Source organism: Rhinolophus hipposideros (assembly GCF_964194185.1).
Source record: "Rhinolophus hipposideros genome assembly, chromosome: 12".
In the NCBI taxonomy this organism is placed as follows: domain Eukaryota; kingdom Metazoa; phylum Chordata; class Mammalia; order Chiroptera; family Rhinolophidae; genus Rhinolophus; species Rhinolophus hipposideros.
The window spans coordinates 59,634,800-59,658,112 of record NC_138058.1 but is presented as its reverse complement, the minus strand read 5'-3'; the positions used below and the strand labels follow the sequence as shown (position 1 = coordinate 59,658,112).

At 53.2% G+C, this 23,313-nt stretch overlaps 1 protein-coding gene across 4 annotated transcripts; it reads left to right on the top strand.

Moving 5' to 3' along the window:
• Positions 1-18: 18 nt before the first annotated feature.
• On the top strand, positions 19-23,078 carry CAD (carbamoyl-phosphate synthetase 2, aspartate transcarbamylase, and dihydroorotase). Of its 4 annotated transcripts, none has more exons than XM_081068879.1 (44): positions 19-265; positions 516-655; positions 2,493-2,622; positions 3,533-3,675; positions 3,850-3,991; positions 4,702-4,873; positions 5,059-5,244; positions 5,428-5,540; positions 5,860-6,005; positions 6,283-6,414; positions 6,554-6,787; positions 6,923-7,144; positions 7,347-7,535; positions 7,788-7,912; positions 8,085-8,215; positions 10,821-10,933; positions 11,370-11,614; positions 11,826-12,072; positions 12,442-12,540; positions 13,086-13,310; positions 13,397-13,579; positions 13,781-13,999; positions 14,303-14,470; positions 15,076-15,258; positions 15,359-15,463; positions 15,908-16,147; positions 16,371-16,452; positions 16,730-16,896; positions 17,041-17,205; positions 17,363-17,494; positions 17,851-18,052; positions 18,421-18,611; positions 18,691-18,831; positions 19,050-19,151; positions 19,594-19,690; positions 20,309-20,353; positions 20,450-20,622; positions 20,730-20,804; positions 21,290-21,502; positions 21,679-21,804; positions 21,970-22,125; positions 22,212-22,313; positions 22,517-22,611; positions 22,721-23,078. In XM_081068879.1, the coding sequence occupies exons 1-44, from the start codon at positions 184-186 to the stop codon at positions 22,821-22,823; spliced, it is 6,681 nt and encodes a 2,226-aa protein (XP_080925005.1). In that variant the 5' UTR covers positions 19-183; the 3' UTR covers positions 22,824-23,078. The 4 variants fall into 4 exon arrangements, with proteins under 4 accessions (XP_080925005.1, XP_080925008.1, XP_080925007.1 ...); XM_081068882.1 differs by having other exon boundaries at positions 53-265; positions 19,594-19,681; positions 20,453-20,622; XM_081068881.1 differs by having other exon boundaries at positions 53-265; positions 19,594-19,681.
• Positions 23,079-23,313: the final 235 nt, after the last annotated feature.

Sequence of the window (23,313 nt, the reverse complement as noted above, 5' to 3'; positions counted from 1 at the left end):
CGCAGTCTGCAACCTCCCAGTGCGCCAGGGGCTCCATCGCTTTCCGCGCGGCACTTGCTATAGGCACCCGCACGGCTGGCCACGTGGACCTACTCTAGGCGCACAATCCTCACGTGGTTCCAGCATAGGAGGAAACTTGCTGCGCTTCCAGCTTCTCTGCCCACGTCTCTGAGCTCCGTTCCCATGGCGACCCTGGTGTTGGAGGATGGGTCGGTCTTGCGGGGCCAGCCCTTTGGGGCCGCTGTGTCGACTGCCGGGGAAGTGGGTAAGCAAGACCCGGCCGGCTGCCGACCTCATCCCACTCTCTGCTGCCCCTCTTTGCCCAGCGTGCCCTGCCCAGACCCCGCCATTTTCCCGCCTGCAAACCCCCCCACCCGCATTCAGCGCCCACGTCCCCAGCCCAGCCCCTTTCATCCCTGACGGTGGAGGCAGGCTTCACTGGGGCATTCTCATCGCGCGGGTCAGTGTTCCGAAAGATGCCCTGTTTGAGCCCCAGCCCTGCCTCTTTATTGCAGTGTTTCAAACCGGCATGGTCGGCTACCCCGAGGCTCTCACTGACCCTTCCTACAAAGCACAGATCTTAGTGCTGACATATCCTCTGATCGGCAACTATGGCATTCCCCCATTTGAAGTGGATGAGTTCGGGCTCAGTAAGGTAGTCACATCCAATGCTTTCCTTATATTCCTTTTCAAATCAGTAATTATTAACTTAGTGAGGTGACATTAGCATTCTGCTACGCATCCTGGAAAGAACGAAGACACACACCAAAGTGATAAAACAAGTACTACGTATGCAGGGCTTGTTAAGTACCTTGACAGGCAGTGCTAGAGGCCAAGCCAAAGTCTGGGTTTTCGTAAGGAACCAGTGAAGATTTTTTTAGCATCAGAGTCCTGTGATGGGAGCAATGCTTTATGATGAAATGCATTAGTGGGAAACAGACTAGAAATAAGGTCACACCCTTCCCAGTGACAGTGGGACACACTTCCCAGTTCACCTATCAAACCAATGAAGTTGGTTTTTTGTCTTCTAAACCTTTCCTTACCTTGCCTCATTTTCTACCACTTTTCAGTAGAGCTCTTACTACCTCTAGATGAGAAAACTCAGTTTCTTCCCACAGTGAGGTTTCCCCTATTCCTCCTCCTCTAGAATTTAGAAACAAAGTTGCCCTCTGAGAGTTCAAATAATACAAAGATCAACACTAGTTAATAGTGGAAGTCCGCATAGCCTAGGTGCAGGATTTCTCAAATTTGTTTTGTCTTGAGTCCAGGCTTATGGAGTCTTTAATTCTTAATTTGCCTTCCTAGTCACCCTGACACTTGGGAGAGGGAACTCTAGGTAAGGGGCACACTTTTATTCCTGAAAAGGACCATTTCTCATCACAAACCTATAAGTATACCTCATTCTAGTTTATAATGCAGTATCTTGGTTAACATATGCCAGTCTTCAGCTTTGTCAACTGTAACCACACTGACAAAATTGATTTTATAAACCTGTAAAATTGAGGCCCCGACAGAACCAGGGTGAGTAAGGCCTCCTGCAGCCACCAAACCACCACGGATGCTTTTGTGGCACATACGTTGTAAACACACTGGTCCATATGCAGACTGGTCCTGGCCACAGAGAGTTCTGCCAAACTATCCTTCAAATCCCTAAAGAACAGTCTCAAAATACATCTTCCTTTAAACCTTCCACGACTAAGCAGATGTAATTTAAATATGCCACTCCCTCCCACATAAATGACCTCTTTCTCTGTTTAGTTATTAAATGCTTATCTGTTGGGTAACAAATTTGTATTATCTTTCTTTTTATGATAATCCCCTATGAAGAGGGAGGGTATAATCATGCCCAGTATTATACCCTAAACCTTTATTTTTATTTAGTAAGGTATTGTGCACCTACCTATCTTACACTGTTTTTATCACACACTGTAGTTATGACCTTGTTTATTTACATGTTACCTTGTTAATTTTCATGCTCCCTAAGTACCAGATTAACATTGTGATGACAGGGACCTTGTCTTTTTTCATGCTCACTGCTCAGGAAGTGTTTATTGACTGCTACCATGTATCAGTCACCCTGCTCTTGAGTTCACAGTTCTGTGAGGAAGACACACAAACACATGCATATTACCACATAAATAGCAAGAACAGTGGAAATGAAGTGAGCTTAGGGGAGTTCTAAGGAAGAGACATAAGCTGCAGTGGGTGAGTGGCTGAGTGGGTGAGTGGGGGGGGCTTCATAAACAGGAGGTTTGTGATTTTAGTTTTGGATAAAGGAAAATGTCATTTTAAATGATCAATTGGCACCCTGGGCCCATGTGTTCTGTGTTTCATACGGGGGACAGCACTGCGGCCCAGGGCAAAAGCATGAGGTGCTCGGTGGATTTAAGGTCCTCAGTGTGGCTGAAGTAGAGGGTCCGTGCTGTACAATGGGAAGACGACATAGGGAGGGATGTGGCCCTGGGCTCCTCATGATCTCCTTCCTTCGACAGTGGTTTGAATCCTCGGAGATCCATGTGGCAGGATTGGTGGTGGGAGAGTGCTGTCCCACGCCCAGCCACTGGAGTGCCACCCATACCCTGCATGAGTGGCTGCAGCATCACGGCATACCTGGCCTGCAAGGTATGGTGCAAGTACAAGTGTGGGCAGACCACAGGTGCCAGAATAGAAAGAATCAAGAGAAGATCTCTGCATTATTGGCACTTGAGTCCAAGGTTGTCATAGAATGTATCTGATTTGGAAGGTATAGATTGGGGTCTGAGGAAAGGAACTGAGCTCTTGCTCACATGGAAAATTTCAAACATACAACAGAAGAGAATAGTATAGTGAACTCCCAGGCTCGTAGTCATCCACTCAGGGCTAAACTTATTTCATCACCACTCCTGTAATTCCCGGATTATTTTCAAGCAAATCTCAGACATCATATCATTTCATCTGTAAGAAAGGAGTTCAATATCTATGAAAAAGGAATCCTTTTTAAAACATGATCCCATTAACGTAGTCATACCTTTAAAAATTTAAGTCATTCCTTAATGTCGTCAAATATCCAGGCAAGGTTTAAAATTTTCCCAATTTGCCCAATTAAAAAAAATTTTTTTTTTTACTGTTTGTTTATTTGAATTTGGATCAAAACAAGATCCATACATTGTATTTGGTTGATGTCTTTTTAATCTTATAGGCCTTGTAACTTATTTGACAAAAACAGGTCAGTTTTTCTTTGGGCTGTCCCACAGTCTGCATTTTGTTGATTACATTCCTGCAGTGTTGTTTAGCATGTTCTCTTTCTGTAAGCAGATAGATACGGTATTATTTTCTGTAAACAGATCTAGAGTCATGGTGCAATTCAGATATGATAGTTTTGGCAAGAATTGTTGGTGGTAGTGTACTTCCTTCAGAATGGCCAAGGATTTTGATGCCTATAAGACAGCTGTGTGTGCTCAGGGCTCTGGAACGGAAGTACTCCCAGAAGCCTCTACCTTGTGAATGACTGAGTTGGGGGAGTGTGATCTCTCAGAGTGCGGTATTTTGACAGGAGTGGACACTCGGGAGCTGACTAAGAAGTTGCGAGAGCAAGGGTCTCTGCTGGGAAAGCTGGTCCAGGATGGGACAGAGCCGTCAGCCTTGCCATTCTTGGACCCCAATGCCCGCCCCCTGGTGCCAGAGGTCTCCATTGAGGTACAGAGGTGGAGTGGGAGAGTATTGCAAGCTGTAGCACGGTAGGCATATTCCTCTCATAACTGGGGAGAACACTTGAGGGAGAATCAGAAGAGGCCTCCAAGTTAGGGGTTGGTGTGTGCCAATCTGTACCCCCTGATCAACAGCTGCCATCTGTTGCCCTTTATTCCTCAGGCTCCGCGGGTATTCAATGCAGGGGGTACCCCTCGGATCCTTGCTTTGGACTGTGGCCTCAAGTATAATCAGATCCGATGCTTGTGCCAGCGTGGAGCCGAGGTCACTGTGGTACCATGGGACCACGCATTGGACAGCCAGGGTGAGTAGCTGGGCGTCTGTATGGGACCACAGACAAACAGCATGGGTGGAAGATCTGTCTCTCGGTTTAGTTGCTCAAAGTCAACATGAGTTGCAGGGAAGATGATGGGAGAAAAGACTTTGCTCTAATGGTAAGGGCTGCAAGTGTCTCTCTAGATGAATGCTGGGGTTTGTTTTTGTTTTTGTTTTAAAGATTTTATTGGGGAAGGGGAACAGGACTTTATTGGGGAACAGTGTGTACTTCCAGGACTTTTTTTCCAAGTCAAGTTGTTGTCCTTTCAATCTTAGTTGTGGAGGGTGCCGTTCAGCTTCAAGTTGTTGTCCTTTCAGTCTTAGTTGTGGAGGGCGCAGCTCAGCTCCAGGTCCAGTTGCTGTTGCTAGTTGCAGGGGGCGCAGCCCACCATCCCTTGTGGGAGTTGAAACGGCAACCTTGTGGTTGAGAGGATGCGCTCCAACTAACTGAGCCATCCGGGAGCTCAGCGGCAGCTGAGCTCAAGGTGCCGTGTTCAATCTTAGTTGCAGGGGACAGAGCCCACCATCCGTTGCGGGACTCGAGGAATTGAACTGGCAACCTTGTGGTTGAGAGCCCACTGGCCCATGTGGGAATCGAACTGGTAGCCTTCGGAGTTAGGAGCACGGAGCTCCGACCGCCTGAGCCACCGGGCCGGCCCATGAATACTGGTTTTGATGCCATCTTTTCTGCCCCTCCAGAATATGAGGGTCTCTTCCTGAGTAATGGCCCTGGTGACCCCGCCTCTTATCCCGGCGTGATATCTGCACTGAGCCGTGTCTTATCTGAGCTGAATCCTCGGCCTGTCTTTGGCATCTGCCTGGGACACCAGCTGCTGGCCTTGGCCATCGGGGCCAAGACTTACAAAATGAGGTGGGGCTTATGGGGAGAGGAAGGGCCCATGCTACTGACATGAAGGGTGGGGCATAAACTCGGTGTTTATTAGTGCTGAACAGGAGTGGGGCTGGTGAGAGTCCTGAGAACAACAAGAGCTGGGTTTGGTCCAGTGGTGAAGGAGGGTGAAAGGGGCCTGTGACTCAGCATGCTTCTATCTCCAGGTACGGGAACCGAGGCCATAACCAGCCATGCTTGTTGGTGGGCTCTGGGCGCTGCTTTCTGACATCCCAGAACCACGGCTTTGCTGTGGAAACAGACTCACTGCCAGCAGGCTGGCTTCCTCTCTTTACCAACGCCAACGATCATTCCAATGAAGGCATTGTACATGACAGCCTGCCCTTCTTCAGGTGAGCCTGGGCGATTCTGACCGAGTGACTGCATGTGCACAGCTCAGCAGCCCCCGGGGCTGGAAGATCAAGAAATAAAGCTTAGTAGTGATCCCCCGTCATCTATCCCACTACCCACCTTTTAGCATGCCAGTGCCCGGGCCAGTGCTGATGACAGGTTTTGTGATCCAATCTCTTCAACAGTGTCCAGTTTCACCCAGAGCACCAAGCTGGCCCTTCAGATATGGAGCTTCTTTTTGATATCTTTTTGGAAACTGTGAGAGAAGCCACCGCTGGGAAACCTGGGGGCCAGACAGGTAAGCACCTGGGTAGGTGTAGGCTGTGAAACCAAGAACAGGGCTGGCTCCAGGATGGATAGAAGCTGGACATGCCCCAGGAAACTGATATATGTTTGGGAGGTTAAGGGGGTAGGGTGGAAAGGCAATCAAGCCAAGATGATTCATTTATGCTTCTTCTAGTGAAAGGAACTCCTGAGTCATGAGGGGTTTGGGTGCTGACTCTGCCACTCATTAGAGGCATGACTTGTTCTGGATTCTTCTGTAGAGAGGGTTAATCCAGGTGATCTCTTCAGTCTCACTCAGCTCTAATAGTCTACGACTTTCTTTGCCTTCACAGTTCGAGAGCGGCTGGTTGAGCGCCTCTGTCCACCTGGGACTCCCAGACCAGGCTCTGGGCCTCCACCACCACGGAAGGTCCTAATTCTGGGCTCAGGTGGCCTCTCCATTGGCCAAGCTGGAGAGTTTGACTACTCAGGCTCTCAGGTAAATTCTGTCCATCCTGCCCCTCTGGGTGTGTGACCTTCAGGAATGGATAGAAGGTCCATTCCGAGGAGAAGGGCTGAGGCATGAACACTAGTTGGAGGAAGAAAATGAACACAGAGATCTGGGGAAGGTGCGGAAAGGTGAGGTGCTGTGGAATCGTAGTTGGTTAGGGACTAGGAGTAGAGGGAGGAAAGAAGAGAAAGATAGCTGTCTGAGACTGTTTAAAATCTTGCTTCTGCGATCGAGGCAGACAAGGCAGCCACTTTTGTCCTCCTAGGCAATCAAGGCCCTGAAAGAGGAAAACATCCAGACATTGCTGATCAACCCCAACATTGCCACGGTGCAGACCTCCCAGGGGCTGGCTGACAAGGTCTATTTCCTTCCCATAACACCGCACTACGTATCCCAGGTACGATTGGGATAAGGCTGGCCTGAGGAGAGGACCCATGTGGGCAGGGAGACCCTGTGATCCCTCTGGGTTTCTGAACTTCTTTGATCCATTCCCTAACCCCAAGGTCTTAATGCCTGTTTTTCCTCTCCTCCCTCAGGTGATCCGTAACGAGCGCCCAGATGGTGTGTTGCTGACTTTTGGAGGCCAAACGGCTCTGAACTGTGGTGTGGAGCTGACCAAGGCTGGAGTGCTAGCTCGGTACGGTGTCCGGGTCCTGGGCACCCCCGTGGAGACCATCGAGCTGACCGAGGACCGGCGAGCCTTCGCCTCCAGGATGGCGGAGATTGGAGAGCATGTGGCCCCCAGTGAGGCGGCAAATTCTCTCGAACAGGTTTGCGGGGTGGTTGTGGGGGCAGATAGAATGGTGTCATTTTCTTTGTATCTTATTTTCTTTGGGTCCAGGAACCCTCTGCAAAGCAAGCGGTCGAGGCCTGACTAGTTTATTCATCTCTTCTGCTTGTTGCAGGCCGAGGCAGCCGCTGAGCGATTGGGGTACCCTGTGCTGGTGCGTGCAGCCTTTGCCCTGGGTGGCCTGGGCTCTGGCTTTGCATCTAACAGGGAAGAGCTCTCTTCTCTCGTGGCCCCAGCTTTTGCCCATACCAGCCAAGTGCTGGTAGACAAGTCCCTGAAGGGCTGGAAGGAGATTGAGTATGAGGTGGTGAGAGACGCCTATGGCAACTGTGTCACGGTGAGTGATGGAGGAGGGTGAGAGGAGTGTCAGGTGGCACGAGCTCTTGTAAAAGCAGAGACCGGGCTGAGACCTTTGAGGGTTCAGTGTCCCTCAGACCCAGGATGGACGCAACCCCAGAGGCAACTGGACCCTGGGATGTGGCCTCCTGTCTCTCCCGACTCCCTTTGGCAGTGACCTCCATGGGCCCCTCCCTTCACAGGTGTGTAACATGGAGAACTTGGACCCACTGGGCATCCACACTGGTGAGTCCATAGTGGTGGCTCCAAGCCAGACACTGAATGACAGGGAGTACCAGCTACTGCGGCAGACCGCCATCAAGGTGACCCAGCACCTGGGCATTGTCGGGGAGTGCAATGTGCAGTATGCCTTGAACCCCGAGTCTGAGCAGGTGAGACTCGAGGCCCTGGAGCTGATATTCTAGCTGTTGGACCTCCTTCCAGAGTTTTGGGGCCTCAAAGCCAAGAGGACTTCTGGAGTAAAAGCCAGAATGGTCTTTGTTGGGGTTGGGCTTGGGGTGTGGGGGTTGGGGGTTGCTGTTCATCACTTTGAGAAGGGCTTTATTCCCTTTCTGAGATCTCTCCTCAGTGGGCCTTCTAGGCCAGTTACCTAGTGACTGTTTCTCTGTTCTCTCTCTTTGCAGTATTATATCATCGAAGTGAATGCCAGGCTCTCTCGTAGCTCTGCCCTGGCCAGTAAGGCTACAGGGTATCCATTGGCCTATGTGGCAGCCAAGCTGGCATTGGGCATCCCTCTGCCTGAGCTCAGGTACAGCGGTGGGGTAGAGATCGGGGAGGTAAAGGGGCAGAGAGCTGCATAATACGTTCATGGACTGAAAAGGCTGTTGGCCTGGATGGTGGGGATGGAGAAAACTGTCTGGGAGCTCACCCTTTATGTCTCCCACTCTGCCCTCCTGGCACCCCCACCCGATGGCTCCCAGGAACTCGGTGACAGGGGGAACCGCAGCCTTTGAACCCAGCCTAGATTATTGTGTGGTGAAGATCCCTCGCTGGGACCTCAGCAAGTTCCTCCGTGTCAGCACGAAAATCGGAAGCTGCATGAAGAGTGTTGGTGAGAGAGACACACCCCAAGAGACCCTTCCCCAGATCACCCCACGGGGTCCCACCCATCCCGAGAACCTAGAATGTCATAGAGTTAGTTCCCTGGCATAGCCGTTTAGCTTCTATTTTAGCAGCTTCTTGGGAACTAACAGGGACAGAGCTAATAGGGACATTTCAAACTAAGATAGTAATCCTTACGAGGAGTGGGGATGAAAGGCATCTGGAAGTCAATGTCCGAACACATATGCCACCTCCACTCCCAGATGGCATGTCAGAATCCCTGGGATGGGGTGATAACCATCAGACGATCTCAACTGTCTTCATTTTATCTTTGAGTAACTGAGGTGCCCACAGAAGGAAAGTGTCATGGCTGAGTAGAGGGCAGAGCCAGAACTGAAAACTAGATCTGGTTGCTAGTGTTTCTCTCGCAGTGAGATCAGTTCTGTGAAACCACCCGCAGTATTTCATGGCATTTTGCCCTTGGCCCTTAGGCTGTTAATGACAGTGACACTTTGTTTTCTGTGCTAGTTTAAATACTGAGGCTTGGGGGAAACTGACTTGTTTTCCTGTGAACACTTCTAAATCCAAGTCAGCACAGTGGCAGCCATGCTTAGCACGTCCCCTTCTCTGGGCACTTTCTGTCATCATCACTAAATGACACTTTTTTTTTAAACAGTGTATAATATCAGATTTTCAGAGACCTTTTTCATAAAAACAAGAAAAGTTAGTGGCGAACAGTGTATGGGTACAGCAGTCGGCCTCCAAGCAATAGTAGAGTATGCTAGAATTGAGTTAATATGCTTCCCTATAGTATCCTTTTAAGTTGCCTTAGACTATCCTCTAAAACATTTCAGCCCAGGCAAAGCATGTGCACGAACCAAAGTGCCACCACCTAAGGATAGAGTATGTCACTGTGCTCCAAATTTCCATTAAGAGCAATGGTCGTCTTTAAACAAGTGAGTCTGACTCAGATATTATTTCAGGATTTTTAGAAACCTTACAAGACTGCCAAGTTGTTCCTTCTGGAGATGAATTGCTGTTATATGAAAATTATAATAAACATGGGGACGATGCCATAATTAAATTGTGGCTAAAAGAAGTGGATTGAAAATAGGACAATCATGTCACCCAATAAACTTTAAAAAAAAAATAGGACAGTCAAAGATTGATTCCTAAATGATACATTTCAGTGTTTTAGGTTTAGTCAGGTATTCTTGGAATGTGATCTTTTTGGTAGCTTTTTGTGACTTTCATTATACAATAAGATACATGCATCATTGAGAAACTACAAAAGACACTTTAACCAAAGAATAATCAATCACCTGTAATCTTGTCACACAGGTATTAATTTGGGTATATATGTGATTCTAGAATTTTTTGGGGCATGCACATATGAGCCTGTTGAGTTTTTATTTTGGTTAAAAAGAAATAAAAGTTCTTACCCAAAACAAAAACTTATATAACCACATGACAAAGGAATTAAGCAAAATCACTCACAGTCCACTTTCTTAATACTGTTAGCACCTTGGTGTCTTAAACATTTTTAAAGAAATGTTACTAGGATTGTAAATAGAAAAATACAGTTGGAAAGAATACTTGGAGACCCTAGGGGAAATTGTCACAGGACATGAACAAAATTTTGCAGAAGAGGAAATCAGTAACTAAACAGGAGGGGCAGTGGGATGGGGGTGGGATTTTTCTTATTAGTAAGTAGAAATCTAGTTAAATGAGATAACGTTTTTGCTTATTAGCAAAAATTGTTTGAAATGATGATACACACTTCTTAATAGGCTGGTTAAACTTATACTTTGAATTGTAAAGCACACATTTCTATAAAGCAAATGATAGTTATTAAAGGCCAGGAAATTTACCGATTGGCCCTGCACTTCTGGAAATTTATCCTCAAGTGACATAAAAAGGTAATCCAAAGCACAGAAAACATCACAGCCGCACTTAGAGTGATGGACACTTCGGAGTTAAGTGTCCCTCAGTAAGTGAGCAAAGTGGTAAATCATACAGGAATTAAACTGCTGGTTATGAGGTCACATAGCAATGTGGGGACATGCTTATGATGAAGGAGAAAGCAGGATGGAAATTGTATATATACTATAATCATGTATAAAACATATACTATAAGCATGTATAAAACATACATGTGAAAATAATTCTGGAAGAAATGCTCTAAAGTGATAGTAGTAAATGTGATCAGCTCTGGGTGGATTCAAGGAGTAGCGGGATCATCTTATTATCTAAACTTATAAAAAGTTTTAAGGGATGAGACAGATTTCAGATGGTGTCTTCACAATACGAGTATGAATAAAACATACCAAATAACTGGAAACCATTAGTGATTGGGCCACTGTGATGAACTGTAATATGTTCCAATATCCACATGCCCGTTTTAGGTATTTTAATTCCATATTCACCAATAAACATGAAACACGAAAATCGTAGGGAGAAGAGCTGAAAGCTTGAGATTTCTTAATAACGAAGCACCATAGCTCCTGCCGCCATGGGACTTGAGAACCTCCTGGAGATTTGACTAAACCACAGGCATTCTGGGCAGCTCCTCCTTCCCTGCCCCAGCCCTCAGTTTTTCCATCCTGTGTCCCCAGGTGAAGTCATGGGCATTGGGTGTTGTTTTGAGGAGGCCTTCCAGAAAGCTCTGCGCATGGTGGATGAGAACTGCGTGGGCTTTGATCACACAGTGAAGCCAGTCAGCGATATGGTAAGCGGCCCCTTCCCCCAGCAATATCCCTAAAACGGACCCCGCTGCTCTCTGTCCCCAGCCCAGGAGTGTGTTACCAGTAATAGTAGCAGCAATCGTTACTGGACATTTGCTGTGTTTTCACTTTGCTGAGAATTTTGTGATGTCATCTCATTTGTCATTAGATGAGGATGGATTATTAGACTTGTTTTTATAGATGAGGAAGCTGAGGTTTAGAGAAGTTGTGGAACTTGCTCAAAGCCGCACAGGCAACCAGAGGCGGCAGAGCCTTCTTGTGTCTGGGTTTTTGTGACTGCAGAGCTCTGGTGGCACTCATGCGGTCAGGCTTCCTGAGGTGCTGACAGTAGTAGACTGGGAACATTTTGCTTCACATTCTGCCATCTCCTACCCTCAGCGCAATCCTTCCGTATCCGTCTGTCTGCCCTCCCTTCATTAGGAGTTGGAGACTCCAACAGATAAGCGGATCTTTGTTGTGGCAGCTGCTCTGTGGGCTGGCTACTCGGTGGAGCGCCTGTATGAGCTCACACGCATTGACCGCTGGTTCCTGCACCGAATGAAGCGAATCGTCGCACACGCCCAACTGCTAGAACAGCACCGTGGGCAGCCTTTGCCCCCACACCTGCTGTACCAGGCCAAGCGCCTTGGCTTCTCAGACAAGCAGATTGCCCTCGCGGTTCTGAGGTGAGAGATGGTGGTGAGAGCCCCGGGCTAAGAAATGTGGGGCAGAGAACCTTCGTACCAGCAAGGGGCCCTCAGAAAGGGGCAGTAGGGAACGTTAGAGACTTCTGAACTTCGTCCCTGGGTATTTTTTTCTGTGATCCCTGCCCTGGGATCTCCCCACTCTACTCAGTCCGTAGCCCCCTCCCAGGGCCTGTGTTTCTGCCTCTTTTAGCACAGAGTTGGCTGTTCGCAAGCTGCGTCAAGAACTGGGGATCTGCCCAGCGGTGAAACAGATCGACACAGTTGCAGCTGAGTGGCCAGCCCAGACAAATTACTTGTACCTGACGTATTGGGGCACCACCCATGACCTCACCTTTCGAACGCCCCATGTCCTGGTTCTCGGCTCTGGCGTCTACCGTATTGGCTCCAGCGTGGAGTTTGACTGGTGTGCTGTGGGCTGCATCCAGCAACTCCGAAAGGTCCGAGAGCTAGTCGTTCATGCCATTTGCTCTGCTGTTCTGTTCGGCTCCAGCAATTGCCTTCCACCCATCCTGAACCCTGCACTTCCTGTTAATTGCTACTCCTCACCTCTATTATAGGGCTTTGGGTTGGGGAGGGTCCCCTTAGCCTACCTTGTGCCCCACACAGGGTAGGTGTCACCTCTCTAACACTTTGTGCCTACTTCTCCGATGATTACACTGTGGGCCCTACTTCCCTCCCAAGCCGGGTGTCCTGTGCAGCTATTTCAGGAAGCTGAGGTGGTGCTCTATGAAGCAGGCGCTTTGGCTTAGCTTCTCTGTGCTCTTCCTCCCACCTAATCACTAATAGCTATCCCCGCCCGCTCACAGATGGGGTACAAGACCATCATGGTGAACTACAACCCGGAGACAGTCAGCACCGACTACGACATGTGTGACCGACTCTACTTCGATGAGATCTCTTTTGAGGTGAGAGGGATGAAGGCTGCCTGTTAGCCTGGATGGTCAGGGTCAAGTGGGACTTGAGAACCTTCCAGAGGGGCGGCCGGATGACTCAGTTGGTTAGAGCGCGAGCTCTCAACAACAAGGTTGCCGGTTCAATTCCCGCATGGAGTGGTGGGCTGTACCCCCTGCAACTAAGAATGAAAATGGCGACTGGTCTTGCAGCTGAGCTGCACCTTCCACAACTAGATTGAAGGACAACAACTTGGAGCTGATGGGCCCTGGAGAAACACACTGTTCCCCAATGTTCCCCAATAAAATTTAATAAAAGAACCTTCTGGAGATTTGACTATAAACCAGACATTCTGGGCAGCACCACCTTAGCCCCCAGTCCTCAGTCTGTACATCTTGTGTCTCCAGGTGGAGTCATGGGCCTTGGGGGGGGCTGACTTAAGATTCTTTGGCACTTGCGGGGTGTGAGGATAAGTGGATGGAGGGTGAGGAGCAGCGAGCCAGAAGGCTCAGGTCCCTGACCCCACTTGTCAACAGCTTGTTTCTCCTCCTGTACACAGGTGGTGATGGACATTTACGAGCTGGAGAACCCGGAAGGCGTGATCCTGTCCATGGGTGGGCAGCTGCCCAACAACATGGCCATGGCTCTGCATCGGCAGCAGTGCCGGGTGCTGGGTACCTCCCCTGAAGCTATCGACTCGGCTGAGAACCGTTTTAAGTTCTCTCGGCTCCTTGACACCATTGGGATCAGCCAGCCTCAGTGGAGGGAGCTCAGCGACCTGGAGGTTGGCTAGGGCCTGCTGAGGAGCGGGAGGCTGGAGGATGTCATGGGTGAGGATGACTAATCCTGCTACGCTCCCTGCTCCCTTAGTCTGCTCGCCAGTTCTGCCAGAGCGTGGGGTACCCCTGCGTGGTGCGCCCCTCCTATGTGCTGAGCGGTGCTGCTATGAACGTGGCCTACACCGACGGGGACCTGGAGCGCTTCCTGAGCAGTGCAGCAGCCGTCTCCAAGGAGCACCCTGTGGTCATCTCCAAGTTCATCCAGGAGGCCAAGGTGGGGCTGTAGACAAGTCTCTGAGGGCAGGCTCCCCGCCCTGGAGAAGACTTCTCTCTCTGGTCCTGCAGAAATGTGTAGGCACAGTAGCTGGGAAGGATGGGTTTTACCGGGGCTCTTAAATGAAGGGAGCATCTTGGGGCAAGTGGGAGAAGAAAATGGCCCTTGCCCTACACCACTGCCCTGCACACCCCACTCTAGGAGATTGACGTGGATGCGGTGGCCTGTGACGGAGTGGTGGTAGCCATTGCCATCTCTGAGCATGTGGAAAATGCAGGCGTGCATTCAGGGGATGCCACGCTGGTGACCCCCCCGCAAGACATCACTCCCAAAACGCTGGAGCGGATCAAAGCCATCGTGCATGCCGTGGGCCAGGAGCTGCAGGTCACGGGACCCTTCAATCTGCAGCTCATTGCCAAGGTGGGAAGACGGGGCTAACTGAACGTTCTAAAGGGACACAGCACCTCCTCGTTCTGTGCCAGCCCCAGAGGCAGGGAGCCCTGCGCTGTCTCCTGCCCTCATGAGTGTAGGCAGGAAGGCTGGAGGGAAGGGCTGATAGCTGGGGCCCCCAGTGTTGTCAGGGTTTGTGACAGTCGGTCACCCTGACCCATGTCCCAGGTTGATTGCCCACAGAATGGTGAGCGAGGGGAAGAGTTAAGGTCGGTGGGGTGGTGTCAGCAAGCCCAGCTGGGAGAAGGCCTGACCAATCCCTCTCTGCCCCAGGATGACCAGCTGAAAGTTATTGAATGCAACGTGCGTGTCTCTCGCTCCTTCCCCTTCGTCTCCAAGACACTAGGTGTAGACCTAGTAGCCTTGGCTACACGGGTCATCATGGGGGAAGAAGTGGAGCCTGTGGGGCTCATGACCGGCTCTGGCGTCGTGGGGGTCAAGGTAAGGGAGATCGAAACCTGAAGTTCACAGTCAACAATAGGGAGACAGTGGGAGAGAGTTCCCTCACCGCGCAGACTGTACGTCAGTCAACACGTAAACCGAACACCTGCAATGGGCAGGGCATTGCTGGACCATAAGGGTGGTAGATGGCCTTTGTCCCCTAGGAGCTTACACTCTAATAGTGGGAGGCAGGAGTTGGGTCCAAAAACAGCTTGTGTATAGAACAGTGTGTGATAAACCTACATAGTGGAGATACAAACAAAATGCTAAAGGAGTTGACTGATGGGAGGTGCCACTTCCTGGGAAGGCTTGAGAGAAGACGTGGTATTTGAATTGAGCCTTGAAGGGTCGTCAGCATGTTTGATTGACAGAGCTTGTTGAGGAAGTGTTCCGAGGCCAGGGAATAGCCGAGTGGAAGCTGAGCGGAGGCCTGGAATGTGTTTGGGAAGCAGCTAGCTGATGGGTGTAGAGCATACAGAGCAGTGGCAGGGCAGGCTAACCCCACTGTTTGGATGAGACCAAGGAGAGGGGACCGTGGCTGCCTCTCCCGCTGAGGGGAGGTGGGCCCCTCATGCCTTGGCTTCTCTCACATCCTGCTCCCTCAGGTGCCCCAGTTCTCATTCTCCCGCCTGGCGGGTGCTGACGTGGTATTGGGTGTGGAAATGACCAGTACTGGGGAAGTGGCCGGCTTCGGAGAGAGTCGTTGCGAAGCCTACCTCAAGGCCATGCTAAGCACTGGCTTTAAGATCCCCAAAAAGAACATCTTGCTGACCATTGGCAGCTATAAGGTACAGAGTCCAGGGCGATCACCCGGAGAGGTGGGGCACGTGGGCTGACCTTGAAGTGGAAGATGGAGGAACTACCTCATCCTCTTTCTGCTTGGCTCAGAACAAAAGTGAGCTGCTCCCGACTGTTCGGCTGCTGGAGAGCCTGGGCTACAGCCTCTATGCCAGCCTGGGTACTGCGGACTTCTATACTGAGCACGGCCTCAAGGTACAGGGTCTCCACGACCACCCCACACGGTCCTTCCTGCCAAGGTGTGGAAGCACCAAAGAATTCTCTCCCTCTTCCTCTACCTTGATTGTAATTGTATGAATTGTGTATATTCCTTGTAGCGCAAATAGAATATGCAGAAAAGCAAAGAAAAAAGTCCTTGACAATCCTTCCACACTGTTAGCATTCTGATCTATTTTCCTGGAGAATTTCATCTCTATATGTATAATGTGTGTGGGCTCATACTGCACAGAGCCCTTGGTAACCAAGTTTAGATTATCCTTCCTGTCAAGAAATAGACTCTGCCATAGAGGCGGCCTCGTTCCCACCCTGTCGGTCCTCAGTGCCCTCCTCATGGCTCCTGGGCCACCTCGCCCTCCCTTCAGGCTGGCCTTCCTGACCCCTCCAGCCTCAGGTTGGCCATGACCTTGTGTTGGGCCACAGGTCACAGCTGTGGACTGGCACTTTGAGGAGGCAGTGGACGGGGAGTGCCCACCTCAGCGAAGTATCTTGGAGCAGTTGGCTGAGAATCACTTTGAGTTAGTGATCAACCTGTCCATGCGTGGGGCTGGGGGCCGGCGTCTCTCGTCCTTCGTCACCAAGGGCTACCGCACCCGGCGTCTGGCCGCTGACTTCTCCGTGCCCCTCATTATCGATATCAAGTGCACCAAACTGTTTGTGGAGGTAACTGAGACCTAGGTGCCAAGGGGGACACAGCCAGTGTTATTGGGGGAGGAGGGAGAAGTGAGAATTGCGGAGTTGGGAAATCTTAGTATTAAGCCGCCATGCTAATCATCAAGCCTTGTGGGTCTAGAGAGATGGGAGCCTGGTTTATGGGAAACTCGGTCCCTACCTGCAACTTCCAGGATGCCCGCGAGTCAGAGCTGACCATGGTTTCCGCCTGCAGGCCCTGGGCCAGATCGGGCCAACCCCGCCTATGAAGGCGCACGTTGACTGCATGACCTCCCAGAAGCTAGTGCGGCTTCCTGGTAAGTTCACCTCAGGAGGACCTGACTTCTGGACACTGGTAGCAGCTGGCGTAGACACCCTGGGTTTGGTGAAAGCTGGCTGTGGGGCCACTCCCGGCGCTGGCTGCATAGAGAGTGGATGCCCCAGAATCTCTGTCACTTTGGGCTCTTTTATTCTTCCACCCATGGTGCCCTTGACTGAAGAACCACACCACCTCTCTCGTGTATTTTCCTGCCGCCCCAGTTCACCTCCTTGATGCCCCTCGTGTCTCTGAGTCTTCCTCTAATGTTCTTCCAGGATTGATTGACATCCATGTGCACCTGCGGGAACCAGGCGGGACCCACAAGGAGGACTTTGCCTCGGGCACAGCCGCCGCCCTGGCTGGAGGCGTCACCATGGTGTGCGCCATGCCTAACACCCGGCCCCCCATTGTCGATGCCCCTGCTCTGGCCCTGGCCCAGAAGGTGAGGCCTTGAGCTCCTGCATAATGGTGACCCACGTGCCCCCATCCTCCTCTCCTGCCTCCGTGAGCACTGCTCCCTCTGCACCTCACTAGGGGCCCAAGCCACATGGATGCCACTGGGTCCTATCTCGTGTATCCTCTCCAGCTGGCAGAGGCTGGTGCCCGCTGTGACTATGCCTTATTCCTCGGAGCGTCGTCGGAAAATGCAGGGACGCTGGGTGCTGTGGCTGCATCTGCTGCGGGCCTGAAGCTCTACCTCAATGAGACCTTCTCTGAGCTGCGCCTGGATAGTGTGGCCCAGTGGATGGAGGTAGGGAGGGGGCGTGTGGGAGGAGGCAGCCGGACAACCCCTCCTGGCTAGAGGAGTCCACAACGTGGTCTGATGACAGCAAGGAGCCAAGAGAACTCTGATGAGCATGGAGAATCCGGGGCCCTGCACACTCCCTGAAAACTCTCTCTGCCCCCAGCATTTTGAGACGTGGCCTTCCCACCTTCCCATTGTGGTCCACGCGGAGCGGCAGAGTGTTGCCGCCATCCTCATGGTGGCCCAACTGACCCAGCGCTCAGTGCACATCTGTCACGTGGCACGGAAAGAGGAGGTGAGGGTGCACTGGATTTCCTGGTGCCCCTATGGCTTTCCCAGGAACTCCAAGAGGTCAGGGGAGTGCTTGTGGGCAGTGGAGGGTCAGGGAAGCCTGGACCAGCACCTTCAGCATGTCTGCCCCAGAACTTTCCAAGAGCAGGTGCTGGCTGTGGAGACTTTGTAGGGCAGGGCATAGGGAGAGACCTCTAGATGCCCCCCATACCTTGGAGGAGAAGTGTGGGCCCAGGCCTCCCCTGGGTTTCCCGGGCCTGGACACCATGCTGCCCCTGCTGCTTAGCGCCATGAGCAAGGGCCGGCGCAGTCTGGACGACCTGCTGCAGTGACTGTGCCACAACCCCGCTCTCCCCCCAGATCCTGCTGATTAAAGCTGCAAAGGCCCGGGGCTTGCCAGTGACCTGTGAGGTGGCACCCCACCATCTGTTCCTGAGCCACGATGACCTGGAGCGCCTGGGGCCTGGGAAGGGGGAGGTCCGGCCTGAGCTTGGCTCCCGCCAGGATGTGGAGGCCCTATGGGAGAACATGGCTGTCATCGACTGCTTTGCCTCAGACCACGGTGAGAGGGCCCCAGACGTACCTCCTCTGTCCAGCGGGGCCCATGGCCCAGCTCGAGGAATCTGGGCCAGGACTCTGGCTCCGTGAGGACTGGGACGTGATGTGTCCTACCGGCCTCTAATGCAGTGGCTGGTCTGTGGAGAGTGCTTGATAAATGTACATCGAAATAGTGAGCAAATGAGTAAAATTATAAACGAGGGGACATGGGTAGAAGGTGTGGGCCCCAGAAGATGGCAGTCCATGTCCCTATTTTCTGATTCCCAAAAACACTTAGCGTCAGGGTTGAGAGCGAGGTGGCCATCCTGGTGGCGTGTGTGACTCCCCGGATGTGGAGGTGATGGGTGCTGAGTGAAATGCTCGTTCTCCCAGCACCCCATACCCTGGAGGAGAAGTGTGGGCCCAGGCCTCCCCCGGGTTTCCCGGGCCTGGAGACCATGCTGCCCCTGCTGCTGAGCGCCGTGAGCGAGGGCCGGCTCAGTCTGGACGACCTGCTGCAGCGACTGCACCACAACCCCCGGCGGATCTTTCACCTGCCCCTGCAGGAGGACACCTACGTGGAGGTGTGTGGATAAGGCCCGAGGGGTGGGGGGGTGTCCCGTGCTGTGGCCTTGCCCAGGCGTGACCTGTGACTCTGGTCAGGTGGATCTGGAGCATGAATGGACAATCCCAGGCCACATGCCCTTCTCCAAGGCCCACTGGACACCCTTTGAGGGGCAGAAGGTGAAGGGCACCGTCCGACGTGTGGTCCTACGAGGGGAGGTGGCCTATATCGACGGGCAGGTACGTGTGTGGCCCGTGCCCAGTCCCAGTTGTGACCTCACTGCCATTTTCATCCCACCCCAGCACAACTGCGTGTCCCACTACTCCCTCCAGATGCCTTTACATGGGTGGGCACAGGTCTCCCGGGGCATTTGTTCTTGCTGGCTTCTACTCCTTCAGGATCCCAGTCCGGCTCTCTGCCCGCTCTTCACTTGCCCTCCCCTGCCCTCTGTCTGCAGGTTCTGGTGCCCCCAGGCTACGGACAGGATGTACGCAAGTGGCCTCAGGGGGCTGTTCCCCAGCTTACACCCTCAGCCCCTGCCACCAACGAGATCACCACGGTACCCACACTGCTCGTGGCTGGGGTGGGGTGTTGGAGGTTGCAGCCAGAGGCAGGGCTCATGGCATAAATGTGTTCATCAGTGGTTCAGAGGCAGAAGCTCTCCACTTAACAGTTAAAATCCCCACTACCCCACTATCTACCTCTGTCTACTGCAAAACACAGAATTAACTTTCAGTGTAGGAGGCCACCTATGGGAAACATAGGCCCACTAACCCAACGAGAGATACATCTTGGGGCCCGTCACGGGGCTAGCACACACCTCTAAGAGGCCAGTGTGTCTGTCCCTGTGGAGGACAGCATAGCAGAAGGATGGAGCTATGGGGAGATTATGGAGAATGGAATCCATGTGGACAGTGAGCAGTTTGGCTTTTTGTGAGGGATTGAATTTAAGGAGTTGGGTCAGTGATTTTCAAAATGCTATTCCAATGTTGTCTCTTCAGACACCTGAAAGGCCCCGCCGGGGCGTCCCAGGGCTGCCCGATGGCCGCTTCCACCTGCCACCCCGAATCCACCGAGCCTCAGACCCAGGTCTGCCAGGTAAAAGAGAGGTCTCATGACATGGAAGGTTGGCTAGCTGGACTTAGAGATGTGTAGGGACGGATGGGCTCCTCTCCGCCTGTGTCCCAGAGGGACCAGGGTTCGGGGCTCCGTGGCCTAGGAACTGATCCAGGCCCTCCCCTCCCAGCACCTTTTCTTTGTCCACTTACCCTGTTCTTCCTGCCATCCCCTCACCCGACGCTGACCCACTGTACTCTCCTTTGCTTAAATCAGTAAGCATCCCACAGCTTTTGCTCACAGGCCCTTTTTTGTTGGGGGGCAGCTGCATTCTTTCTCCTGGGAGCTGGGCTCCCATGGGGCAGCTGAGCCTGGGGTAAATCTAGGTGGACGGTGGATATGAGCCTGGCGTTCCCCTTCCGTACGATCCCTGTGCCACCTGGGAGGGCCATGGGAGAGGACCACTGCTCACACACAGCTGCCCCTGTGGGAAACCACCTGTGTGTCCCCGGAGCTGTAGTCCTTCCTGCCCTCCCCTAACCTGCTCGAGCTAGTGGTGTGAGTTGGTTTAACACAGATGCTGATCCGGAGTCCTGGGGAAGTCGGGGCTCTTCGGACCTCAGCCACAGCCTTACATCTGCCCTGTTGCCCTCTTTGCAGCTGAGGAGCCGAAGGAAAAGGCCTCTCGGAAGGCAGCTGAGCCAGGTGAGAGACCCCCCAGCACACGCTCACCTTGGGAACCTGATCTGGCCTTGGTAGGAGGAACCCTCTGACCAGCCTCTTCTGCCCCATCCCTCGCAGCAGAGCTGATGGGAACTCTTGATGGCACCTGCTATCCTCCACCGCCACTACCTAGACAGGCATCACCCCAGAACCTGGGGACCCCTGGCCTGCTGCACCCCCAGACCTCACCCCTGCTGCACTCACTAGTGGGCCAACATATCCTGTCCGTCCAGCAGTTCACCAAGGATCAGGTGCCTGGGCGAGGGAGGATGGGGACACCCAGAGCTTTGAGAATCTGGCAGGTTGGGGCCAGGACCCCCGGTGGCCGCTGCCTCCAGCTGACTGGGCTCTCTCGTAGATGTCTCACCTGTTCAATGTGGCCCACACGCTGCGTATGATGGTGCAGAAGGAGCGGAGCCTCGACATCCTCAAGGTCAGGGTCAGGGCTGTGGGCTGAAGGTCCCGACCCCCGTCAGTCAGCAGGACTGTTCAAGGGGTCGGAGGGGCCTCCCTCCCTGGTGTGAGACCGAACCCCTGCTCCCTGTAACTCGGCCTTCTCTATTCGGGAAGGGCCTACTGCTCTAGGTCCACAGCCCCACCGCCACCCCCATCTGTCCTCCCAGCAGCGTGCAGCTCACACGTGAGGCCCTGAGCTCCAGCACGTCCTCCTGCTCACCTGGTCACTTGGCCTGTGCTGATGTAGTCACGGGAGAGATCTAGCACGTTGCCTTGTCTCATTCCGACCCTTACCAGTGGCTTTCTGGAGGCAGAGCCCTTAGCTCAGAGTGACACAAATGGTGGAAGTTCAGGTGGGGAGGTTTGGGAGAAGGATTCTCTCAGCACCCCTTTTGTGTAAGTTGGGGTAGCAAGAAGCAGCCTGTGTGTTCCCGAAGATGAACACACATGCCCTCCCCCCAGGGGAAGGTGATGGCCTCCATGTTCTACGAGGCGAGCACCCGGACCAGCAGTTCCTTTGCAGCAGCCATGGCCCGCCTGGGGGGCTCTGTGCTCAGCTTCTCAGAAGCCACGTCCTCCGTCCAGAAGGGTGAATCCCTGGCTGATTCCGTGCAGACCATGAGTTGCTATGCCGACGTCGTGGTGCTTCGGCACCCCCAACCCGGAGCGGTGGAGGTGAGGCTGGCCTGTGCACCTGTGCCTGGCACCCAGGGACACGGTCCTTTCTGCCCACATTTTCTGTGACTGCAAGTCTCGGGTTGGGTCAGATGAGCGAGGGCCCCAGGAAGAGCAGGGCTGAGGCAGGGAGACGCAGCAGACAGGAGTCTCCTTCCTCGTTCCCCCTTTCGCAGCTGGCAGCCAAGCATTGCCGCAGGCCAGTGATCAACGCCGGGGACGGCGTCGGGGAGCATCCCACCCAGGCCCTGCTGGACATCTTCACCATCCGGGAGGAGCTGGGGACTGTCAACGGCATGACGGTGAGGGTGGCAGCCTGGCAGGGGAAGGTCTGCAAGGGAGGCAGTTGGGAAGTCGTTCCTCTGCTCCGGGGCATGCTGCATCCTGGTCCTGAGGCGGAAAGCTCGGAAATGGGAGCGAGGAGCTGCTCAGTGTGGGGCCTCTTGGTGACTGGGCTCCTCCCCTAGATCACAATGGTGGGGGACCTGAAGCATGGACGCACGGTGCATTCCCTGGCTTGCCTGCTCACCCAGTACCGCGTCACTCTGCGCTATGTGGCGCCTGCCAGCCTGCGCATGCCACCCAGCGTGTGGGCCTTTGTGGCTGCCCGTGGCACCGAGCAGGTGAGAGCCTGGGAGGCCGTGGGGGACATGGGTCAGGCCGGTGGACGCTGGCACTGCGTTCACCCTGCCTCGGCCTCCCCCTTTAGGAGGAATTTGAGAGCATTGAGGAGGCACTGCCCGACACTGACGTGCTCTACATGACGCGGATCCAGAAGGAACGCTTCGGCTCCACCCAGGAGTATGAAGCTGTGAGTGCCGCGGTTGGGGACAAGCCGGGGCTGCCGCTGCCGGGCACCCGGGCTCAGCCAGGAAGGCTGGGCTGCCTGAGTGTGGTCTCGGCCCCTCAGCTGCGATAGCCTGTGGATGTGGACGGGACCCGGGGCAGCCCAGGCCTGTGGCCTCACAGCCCCCCTGCCCCGAGGTGCTCACAGGGTCCCTGTCTGCCTCGCAGTGCTTTGGCCAGTTCATCCTCACTCCCCACATCATGACCCGGGCCAAGAAGAAGATGGTGGTGATGCACCCAATGCCCCGCGTCAATGAGATAAGGTGACACGGCGTCAAAACTGAGGATACGCTGGGGGCTGGCTGTGGGAGGGCACTTCGTCCCAGCTAGGCCGTCTGGGGCTGCGTGGTAACTCCTTTCACTCTCTTGCAGCGTGGAGGTGGACTCGGACCCCCGGGCAGCCTACTTCCGTCAGGCCGAGAATGGCATGTACATACGCATGGCTCTCTTAGCCACTGTGCTGGGCCGCTTCTAGGGCCCGGCTCCTCAGCCTCTCTTGGCAGGCTGGCCCAGCTGCTGGGCATGGACTTCGGTGCCCCCCACGGGGGCCGCACACTTAGTAGGTGCTGTGGGGCATTCAGATAGCTCACATGCACACACGTGAAGACTACACTTCAGACATTGGGCTGGTCTGGAGCTCTCCAGCCTGAGGGTCAGCCCCGTCTCCCTGACTGCACCTCAATTCTGTACAGTTTTTCTACTGATACAATAAACAGCTTCGCTGCCTCTCGTTCCTGCTTCCTTGCGGGCATCCTGGCTTCAGCACAGGATGCTAAGTGTAATAGGCAGAGCTTTCTTCTAGAAAACGAGAACTGGCAGGCTCTTGCTCTAGCCAGGGCTGAGCAGCCAGGCTTGGCATTGTCAGAGTCGTGGCTCTTTGGGTTCTGGGCAGGAACATGCTGTTCTGATGGTGCTTTCTGAGTCCTGTGCTACACTGATACGTGTCCAGACCTTCCTCAGTTAAG